The sequence below is a fragment of the Choloepus didactylus genome, chromosome 16 (assembly GCF_015220235.1).
Source record: "Choloepus didactylus isolate mChoDid1 chromosome 16, mChoDid1.pri, whole genome shotgun sequence".
NCBI classification, from domain to species: domain Eukaryota; kingdom Metazoa; phylum Chordata; class Mammalia; order Pilosa; family Megalonychidae; genus Choloepus; species Choloepus didactylus.
The window spans coordinates 22,425,228-22,435,469 of record NC_051322.1 but is presented as its reverse complement, the minus strand read 5'-3'; the positions used below and the strand labels follow the sequence as shown (position 1 = coordinate 22,435,469).

The window sequence follows — 10,242 nt, the reverse complement described above, 5'->3', positions numbered from 1 at the left end:
TTTTAGAAATAATAATGAGAAAAAAGCTAAATAACTAATAAGCCAGTTAAAACAGATACTTTGTGAGGTTGTAACAAATGGGAATCATAACCCTATTTCTCAAACAACATTTTATTATTTTTTAAGTGCTAGAATACCATGTAGGTGTTCAAGATGTTTCTTAAAAGGCTCAAATATTTTTCTACAAAAAGATAAACTATTTAAAGTTATTCTTTGCTATTCACCTCTGATTGTCAAAAATGTGAAGCATGTTTTATTTCTTTATATGATCATAAATAACCTTAATTTTGTGAGATTTCTTTATATGTCAATGAATGTTGCTAAGTTCCAAAACGAGATCAGTTTTTTTCAGGTACATGGCTATCTTCAAAATGTCTGCTTATTGGGATTTCTATTTAAAGTACACAAATCAGCACTAAAAATTGAAGAGAAACCTCTAGTATTATTTTTATGAAAGATAGCCAAATATGTGGCATTATGTCTTAACGTGCTTTGGGTACTTCTCAGATGTGATTAAAGATACTCATAGTTTTGCCAAGACAACTCAATAATTTATAAAGTGGCTTAACATTAAACTGTTCCCTATTTGTGATTATCCGTTGTAATTTAAAATTGTTCTTACTGATTTTTCATTTCTGATGATCCAAGTGGAGAGCATTTACCAAACACCCACAGTATCGAATCTAAGATATTAAAGGCAGCCTCCAAGGGGAAAGAAAGGAACAAATTCTGGAGGAGAATGTACAAGTTAGGTTCTGTGTAATTGTTGGGAAGATGTGAAGTTGGAGGATGAGACAATTTTACTCTGGATAAGATTACTGAATAGTTTCCATTAAGGGTTGTCCTCTTCCCCTCTCCATCCCGCCCCCCCCCCAAGAAATTGCATTATTAATCTGAGATTTGAGAGTGGTAGGAGTACTGATCAATGGTACTGGTTGTATTAAATGTATTTGTTTACATCCTATCTCGTACCACAACTATTGTGTTGGCTTATAAAAAATTGAAAATAAAAAATAAAAAATTAGGATCATGGAAAATACATAAAGGAATAGGAACATAAGTCTAGGCCAGAGGTCCCTAAACTTTGCTGTGCATTAGAACCACCCTGGGGGCTTTTAAAACTGATCCCTACATCGCACCCCATACAAAAGAAATCACAATGCCTGGGGGCAGGAGCCAGAGAACAGTAATTTTTAAAGATCCCCAGGTGTTCCCATGTGCAGCGAAGTTTAGGAACCACTGGTCTAGGCAGAAATTCTCAACCTTAGTAGCACGCTAGCTATAACCTGGGGCTATATTGAAAATTACTGATGCCTGTGCCCTACTCTGGACCAATTAAATCAGAATCTCCTGTGGTGGGGACTGGGCACTTAGTATATTTTGAAAACTCTCCAGGTGATTCTAATGTGTGTGTGTGTCGGGGCGGGGGTGAGGATAGTTGGTACATAGTTACAAAGAGGATTTTTTTTTTTTACAGGTTCTTTTACAGCTAAAGGCCATAAAATTTTGGTAGCCAAAATTTCCTGGTAACCGAAGTAACTAGAAAAACACAATCAACTGAAATAATTTTTGTCATCCACAATGCAAAAGTATTCCAGTTCCTTGGAAGAGAGTATTCCAGTTCCTTTCTCATAGGTCTAAAATACATTTCTTGTTTTGACTCTTCTTACAAGGTCATTGAATTATATTGTGGATCATGATTTTATAGACACCCCTACAGTAAATGACATATGGTGGGTTTTCTTTCGTATTGTAGTTTCTAACACCATCTATCAGTGAAAGCCAAGGATGTGACCCCTGAGGGTGGGGAGGTGCAGGGTGTAATGGGGGGAGTTCTTGGGGGGAGGGTGGGAGCATGATCCATAAAGGATAGAGAGAAGTATGGCATACCCAAATGCCCAGATGATCTGGCCTCGCCCAAAGATAAAGACTGAAACTGTGCTCCCCCAGGGCATACGAGGGGTATCCTGTATACTTAGAAATGACAATTTCCTATTAGAAAATTAAAAGAATCCATCCCACCCCACCCCCCCCCCCAATGTAAACTGCCCCAAGCTTGACTGGCTAGTGAAGGTAGAGAAGCAGTGAAGGTAGAGAAGCAGTGATTCCTATAGCGGTCACACTCAGGGGGAGGGGATGCACTAGAATTGTGTGTGTGTGTGTGTGAAGCTTTTGTTTATGAAAAGAATGTAGGTTTTAAAAGGTGGGAAAATCCTTGTGGGGAAATACTGAACAGAGACCTGTCTTTAAATGATCCTCCATAAAAATTATTTTTTCTCAACTGGGCTTTTGTGGCATCTTGGCTCACTCACGATTTCTGGAGAAGAAAGCTTCTGAGTAGGGTGGTGATGCCATGGAGCTAAATCTGGAAAGGAAACCCATTTACATTTTTAAGCCACAGTCAAGTATTAGGGAGGCAAAGGAGAGCTTAAGAGGGGCGGGCACCTTTTTCTTTTGAAAATGACCTATCAGGGCGCACAGTAGCTATTTAGTAACATAGCTGGGGACCGGCATGGTGAGTTTTGGATCACGTGAGTTCCTCTCTCTTAAACAACGTACTTTAAAGAAATTTTTAACTTAACTCGAAGGAAATTTCTAAATGCTCCTTTTAAATACACAAGTAAGGCACGTTGATGTTTTCTTTTCAAAGATAAGTGGCATGTTCTACTTCAGTTTTTTTTTTTAACCCCCAACTGTACTTAATATCTAAATCTAAAGAAAGGCTTCCTGAAAAAGAGTGGCAAATTTCCTTCCCTTATTTAAAGCAGTCTCGCATTCCTGCTTTCGGAAGGATTAAATGAACTAACTGTTTGCTAGCGAAGCAGTAGCTAGGCTGTGGGAGCATCTTCAGGTGGCTAATAAGCTTAAATTCGAGCTTGATTTTTCACGTTGCGTCTCAAAAACCAGCTGCCTTTTATTCAAAGAACCACGCGGTCGGTTCTCGAGTGGGTGGGTGTGCGCTCAGCGAGGGTACCCGTTGGTTTTGTTCCCTCTAAGGTTGACACAGGCAGTGGCGACTCGCGGCCACACTGGGGCAGCCTCTCCCCGGCTGGCGGCAGGGCCAGGCGGATCGGCACCCGGGAGCTGACAATGTAGTCAAGTCCGGTTTGCTGGGGCTGCCAAGAATTTAAAGGGGTCTAGAAACATCCGTCTTTCCCCTTTTAACACTTACAGCAAGCTCAGGGCTCCTGCTAAAAAAGACCGCGGCAAGGAGGAAAGCGAGTTTTTTTTTTCTTTTTTCTCTCACGGAAAATGCCTTCATCTCCCCCAAATACCCACTCTACCCCCTCCCCAAATCAGAGGGAAACCGGGAGTGGAGGGCGGCTCAGCTCCAGAGGCCAACTCCAGATCGGGAAGCCTCTGCGGAGCCGCCCCGCGGCCGGGTGACCCCCCGAGCGCAGCGGAGAAGTGGGGGTGGGGTGGGTTTGAGAGCAGGACTCCTCCACCCCTGCAGCCGGTCCCGCAGCCCGGCCTGTGATTGGCCTGGGGGGAGCGTCTGCCCGCCCCGGCGAGGCGGGGAGGGTCCCCCACTTGGCGCGGGGTGGGGGGAGGGGGCGGGGAGAGCGGGGGCGGGGAGGGAGCGAGGCGAGGGGACGGGCGTGCTGGCTCCAGTGATCTGAGGGCAGGCTCGGAGAGGGGCGGAGAGCGGGCGATCCGCGAGGGAGGAGCGGGCCGCGGGGAAGGGAAGCCCGGCGGGCCCCGCGCCGCCGCCGCCGCCTGCTGCACGTTGCTCTCCCGGGAGCGGCCGGAGGGCGCACGGCGGCCGCCAGCCGCAATTCCCCGCAGCCTTCCGGGAGGAAGCGGCGAGGACGCCCGCGCTCGAGAGCACTCAGCTGCCGGTGCCCGGTCCGGGGCGGGTGTCTCCCGGGCGGGCCGACGGACTGGGGGAAGGAGTGCAGCTTGCGAAGCGCCCGGGACGCCGCCGCCGTCGGCGCCGCAGCCCAGCCGCCCGGGAGCGTCTGCGAGCCCGTGCGGGGCGCCGGCTGCGGGCTCCATGGCGACCGTGCTCGGGGAGCCGGTCTACGGACTTTCGGAAGACCAGGTGAGCGGCGCCGCTGTCCGGCCGGAGCACCGGACCTCCCCGGGAGTTCCTGCCCCACGCGGACAGGGGGAGGGAACGAAGCGACCCCCGGGTGCGCGTCCCCCGCAGGAGGGGCACCTCCCAGCACGGGGAGTCCCGCAGCGGGGTCCCCAGGGGCTTGGGCCCTGCGCCGCGCGCCTGCGCCCCCCACCCGAGCTGTGCGCATTGTTTGTAAATAAAGCGGCGCGGCGCCTTTGGAGCGACGGGTTCATCCAGCGGCCCCCCGATATTTTTTTATAGGGGGGACCGCGCGCCTCTTCGCCACGCGTGTTCCCTCCCTCCTCCCGAAGCGGCGTCTCTGGGGCGATTGGGCAACTTTCCGCCCCTCTCGCCTGCAGCCCGGGAGTCCATGATGTGTGTCACGTCTGGGTCGCGCCTGGAGACCCGCAGCGGCGCAGGGGAGCTGGGGTTGCCGCGGAGCCTGAATTGCCTCCCCCTCCTGGAACTTTTTTCCCAATGAATGTGTCAGGAAGTGTTCTGAAGCATGTGTGTGCTTATCACGGTGGCAAACGCTGGGAGCTGTGTGTGTCTGTCCGTCTGCCTTCCGAAGCCAGGATTATGGGTTTAGAGCTCTTTCTGGTGGGGGGAAGGTGGGTGAGGGTGGTGGCAGGTGCTACGGGAAACTTGGAGGAAGCTTGCAGCCCTGCCATATTTTACTCCCAAGAATTCAAAGCCCAGCACCTCCCGGCGTGGGTGGAGAGTCGAAGGCTCAATTGATCCCTTTTATTAATAAAGCAAATTAAGCCACGCCCCCAACCGTCGAGTTGACTGCCAAAGGCTTTGTTTTTTATCCTTACTCTCCTCCCGGTTTCCCACTCCCGTTTGGAGACAGTCCTGCTAAATCACTGCCCAGCCCTCTCTCTACAAGCCACAGTCGTCTCTTATTGGTACGTTGCTCTGCCAAAAAGGGGGGTGGGAGGCCTGTCGCTGGCGCGGCGTGACAGGCAGGCTGGATGGAGCAGGTAGAAGTGGTTTGCCATCTGGCACGGTGCGCGCTCAGGTCTGGCTCCCCTTTGGAGAGATGAATTTACAACTCATGAAGCATTACTCAGCAGGGAGGTATTTCCTATCCCGATTGTGCATTTCATGAAAAGTTGATGCCTGGAAATTCAGGCTTTCTGGATTCCTTTCTTCCCTTTCTTTTCTGATAGTCCCCTCTTTCTCTGGTGATGAGGTGGGGTTAAAAGAGAAGCTGTTTCTGAGCCATGGCCACGTTATGGCTTCTCTCTTAGCCGTGTTGGGAGGTTCTGCTTTCCTTCCCTGGCATGGTGTGTGTGTGTGTGTGTGTGTGGTGTGCGCACACACCATGCATGCGCATTGTGCAGGTGTGTAATGGAATAGATGTCTTGAGGTGAGAAGGGTATTTTGGGGTGTGACATTTTTTAACGGTACTAAGCAAAGCTTGCTGTGGTTTTTGTTTCACCAAAGCATGGTCACCGTGCAATGTGTGACTTGTGTATTTGAATGTTTTGCCATGCTGTGCTTGTGTAAAATAATTTTCCCTTTTTGTGCAGTTACCTGGGGACGGGTGAAAAGCAGCTTTGTTTCATTTACCCAGGGGATTCTTCTCTCCCCACCTCTCCCCTCTTTCAGGAGCTTTCCCTTTCAATCGCCTCCATTTAATTAGCAGTAGAGGGCAGGCGGGGAGCTTTCAGAGGTCTGAACTGACATTCCTAAACAAAGGGACTTGCTTGGGTTGAGGTATTGTGCAGCATGAAGACAGCTGGTTCCATCTTAAGGTTCTTATTTTCCCCCTTCCCAGTAACATGGTTGTTTAAAAAAAACAAAAAACACTGAAAAAATGTATTTTAAAAATGGTTTGGGAAATGCCACTGGATGGATCAATCACATGCATGTCACTGTTGCTTGTTCTTTGTTTACATTTTCAGCTAGTGCCAGAATCTACCTGGAGCATCTCTTCCCGCTTTTGTCTCGATGAGTTAATACTGATCTGAATTGGTGGCTTGTGTGAAAGTGAAGGATAGGCTGTCAACAGAATGGATGTGTGTGTCTGTGTATATGGTGGGGCTCTTTGTGTTGCTCAAGTGGTGTTTGGGGCTGTATAGAAAATAGCAAAGGCAATGAAGACACCGTATTTACTTGTGGGTGCTATTTAGTGCTACACACACTATCTTACAGAAGACAAATTGCATCTGTCTTCTTTTTTCGACTTTCTCCTACCAGTAAATAAATAAGCCAAGGCTATTTTGATGACTTCTCATTTCTACCGTATTTGATTTTCCTTGGAGGTTTCATGCTGTCAGTTTGCCCTTCAGAAAATCAGGGAATGCCTTCGTAGAATATTAACAACAAATTGTTGAGTTTGCACAGCTTGTTTTGTCTCCCTGAACTAGTCTGTGTGTGAGAAAACAAATGGCAGATTTTAACAGGCTCTTAAAGTAGATTGCCTTATGAAATGGCAGGATTGTTTTTTTCCAAGGCATGTTAAATTGTGGGTGCACTTCAGTTTATATGCTTGGTATGTGTTTGATAACACAAAGTGTGTTTTACCATGTGAAACAGTTACCTTATAAACCTCTTAGCAAAATAGCACCCACACCTAACAAATTTCATAAAAGTAAACTTGTATTTTTATTTGAAGTTTGATGAAAAGCGTTATATGTTTGGAGTGCACTTAGTTATATCCTATTTCATAAAGATGATTTAAACTCCAAGTCCTGGCTGATGAAGAAGCATTGCATTAAGCTAGAAAATAGTGGGGTGCCAAGGCAGTGGGCGCTATTCCCTGGTGGGTTGGCAGGAGTCCGTCCAGTTTGCAGCTGAAAGGGATTAACATGTGGGCTTTGCTTGTTTGAGTGTATGTGGTGGTTATCTTTTGTTTTGTATTTCTGGCTTAGGTTCTTCTGGTTAGTTACAGCTCATATTCACCCTAATTGAAATCAGGTCAATTTAGGTAACCAAAATCCAAAACGCCATCAGATGAAGTTCTAGTGGTGTTGGAGGGATTAGCAATTTAACAAAACTTCTGATTCATGGCCCAGGATCAGACTTAGTTTGGAATCAGAACAGTTTGGACTTGTTTCTGCTTCTGGCTTGGTTTCTTGGTGGGTTTTATTTGTTTTGTTTTTGTTTTTATTTATTTGCTTTTGGCAATCTTAGCACATTTTGGCTATAGTTTACCCATGAATGTTATTCACTGTTAACTTTCTGAAGTCTTTTATTACATTATCTTGGAACGGTATCCTTCATTGAGAGGACTTTTCTGTTGGGTGAAATTCTAGGGTTTGATGACAGCCTTCTTACGATATTAGATGTGGCATTAAAAAAAATTTTTTTTTTTTTTTGGTGGTTAGACTGGAACAAATGGTATAGAAATGAGGGCCAGACTGTCACAGGTTGGTACTTTGATGCCCTCCCTCCTTATTTTATACAAACGGGAATAATTAGCAAATGTTTTGAATGCCTTCTCCACACCAAGAACTGTGCTAAGCCCTGTACAGATGCTATCTCATTTAATCCTCATAAGACCCATCTGAGGCATGCTGCAACTTGTAGGTGAGGAGTAGATGCTCAGAGAGGTTAAGAGACCTGCATGAAGACACACAGTAAATTCTGGAACTGTGATTTAAACCCAGGTCTGTCGATTCCAAAGCACTAGTTTTTGCCATGCTGAATAATCCTGCTTTCCAAGTGTCTAGAGAGATCTTTATTGTTAGATATCTTAATATGACAATGTAATATAGAGTAAACATTAAGGATTGCAAACTGATGACTCATGGGGCCAGGTTTGACCAGTAGCCTTGCTTTGTATAATCTCCATAGAGTTTTAAAGTTTGGGAATTCTCATGGAAAATGGTAAAAATCTGCCTTTGCTGGGACCACATTCTCAATTAGTGGCTCTGAGTCATGGCTCTTGAGTTGTGGCCTGTATGCTCCAGTGGCCACGGTCCCCACTGCTCCATATTGTCTTAGAGTTCTCCTGCTTATTTGCATTTAACCACCCACATTATAACAGGCATTTAAGGCTAACCTTTGGCTCAGATTCAAATTTCCTTGGCTCTAAGAAGGTGTCAGTTTTCATTTGCACCATTATTTTATGTTCCACTAAGAAAGACACAAAAACTTGCTGTCAAATTATGTCATTGATTTTATGAAGCATCCCTATTTCAGAGATGTTAAAATATGAAAAAGATGTTTAAGAATTGATACACTGCAGTAATTAAAAACTTGAGATCACCCGAGCCTTCAGTTTTACTCAAAACTCGTAAGTCAACTGGTAAATTTCCATTTTTCTTACTCCATGAAAAGGGGCAAAATATCTCTGATACGCTGTTAAATGGGCATTAGCAGAGAAGAAACTGGGAGCCTAGATGACATGCCACTGGAAGAGCCATCTGTAAGTAATTAAGAATAGGCTTTAATCTTTAAAAAGTAACCCAGGTGTGTTTTTAAGAGGTTCCTTGAGAAATCCTGCACATCATCGTTGCAACTGTGCAGAAGAGGCACGGCGAGATTGCTGTAGGAAAATACAATTTGAATATTGTTTGGATCTAAAGGTAGATGCTGAAAGGCAGTTTTCTAGAGGAAGATCAGGCTTGCCCGTTCATTCCAATTTGAAAACATCTGTGCTGTGTGCCCAGGAAAGAGACTGCCGCAGGTACAGTCTGGGCCAGAATTGCCCACATTTGAAAAGCAAACTAAGAGGGCCTATATGTTATTGTGATATTTAAAAGTAGTTCTTTTAATTAATTGGCAAATATAATGTCTTTTAAATTCTACACTCAACTTTTTTTTAAATTGTGGTAACATGTATAACAAAGTTGCCATTTTAGCCATTCTTATATGTACAATTCGGTGGCATTAACTACTTTTACAATGTTGTGCTACCATCACCACCTTCCATTATCAAGACTTTCTCATCACCCCAAACAAATTCTGAACCCATTAAGCAATAACTCCCCACTCTCCTTCCGCCCAGCCCGCGGGATCCTCTAATCTACTCTGACTCCGTACTCTCATTAAATTTTAATTTTCTTCAAGAAGGTGGTTTCTATGGAATTTGTAGAGACTGACATTCTTATTTATATTTTATTTGAATTGTTTACTCATTGCTGAAAAGTGGTTTCCCTCACTTAAGGAGAAAATAATGATTTTGTTCAGAGGGATGAGGATGGTGGCAAAATGGGAAAGCTCAGACCATAAAGCGAAGCAGTTGAATGACATTCAGGCATCTCTTCAATGCCACAAGTGCCCGCATCGCCAGGGAACTTCCTTGGGGAAGTTTGCTTTGGATTCTGGGGAGCAACAATATGCTTGATGTTTATTCAGGAGAAATATGAATATGGCAAGGAAATCCCTGAGGCTGAGAATGGTGTTAGCATGTAACATTATTGAAACAGTACCTTGCCAGTTCTTGCTAAATTGCTTCTGCACTCACTGTAAGAGAAGAAACTTGGTGTTTATTGCTAATTAAGTCACATTTCTGCATTGTGCAGTTACTTAAATGATGTCATAAAAATATGGTAGGATGTGACCAGGTAGGTGGGTGAAAGAAATAAATTAGTTTCTCTTTGGTAGATTGACATCAGAACATTAAATATTGTATTTTGAGCTATAATTTATTGCCGCCCTTGAATTTTGGGTCCTAGACCAGTAGCAGCAGTTAAAGAAGAGCCTAACTTAAGGGTTTTCAAACTTTTTGATGTTGCAGAACTTTGAATAAATGGTTTTTATATGAATGGTACATTTGTTAATTGGTAATAAAGGAAAACATGTATTGCTCTTTTGACAATCTATGTTAAGGAGGATCAAAATATATGAATAATTTAATGATAATAAGTATTAGGATAGTAGGATTAATGACGGATGTGAGATGTGTGATAAAATGTTATTTGCAATTTTAAATTGTTTCATTCCTATATTTCATTTTCTGACTATAGATGGCAATATTTATATTCACTCTGGCTTGGGTGTTGCTTGTTGGTGTTATATGGAAATGAGAGCATAATTTAGAGAAACTAGACTTAGAAAACAATATTTTCCTACAAACTAAAAAAGTGGAAAAAGTTATCTAATAAAAACACCTAAAGCAATATTTCTCAATGTGGACAGTATCCGGAATCATCTGCTGTCCAAAATTTTCAAGGTTCCTCTTACCCAGGGCATATTAAAATTTGGGAAGGAGGGACAGGCATTTGGAT

At 44.4% G+C, this 10,242-nt stretch overlaps 1 protein-coding gene across 7 annotated transcripts in view; it reads left to right on the top strand.

Moving 5' to 3' along the window:
• The first annotated feature begins 3,632 nt into the window (after positions 1–3,632).
• NEDD4L (NEDD4 like E3 ubiquitin protein ligase) overlaps positions 3,633–10,242 on the top strand; it is a 378,998-nt gene continuing 372,388 nt past the window's right edge. For all 7 annotated transcript variants that reach the window (XM_037805612.1, XM_037805607.1, XM_037805613.1 and 4 more), the window contains exon 1: positions 3,633–4,042. In XM_037805612.1, the coding sequence (XP_037661540.1) occupies positions 3,995–4,042 (48 nt within the window). In that variant the 5' untranslated portion in view covers positions 3,633–3,994. The remainder of the gene's footprint in view (positions 4,043–10,242) is intronic.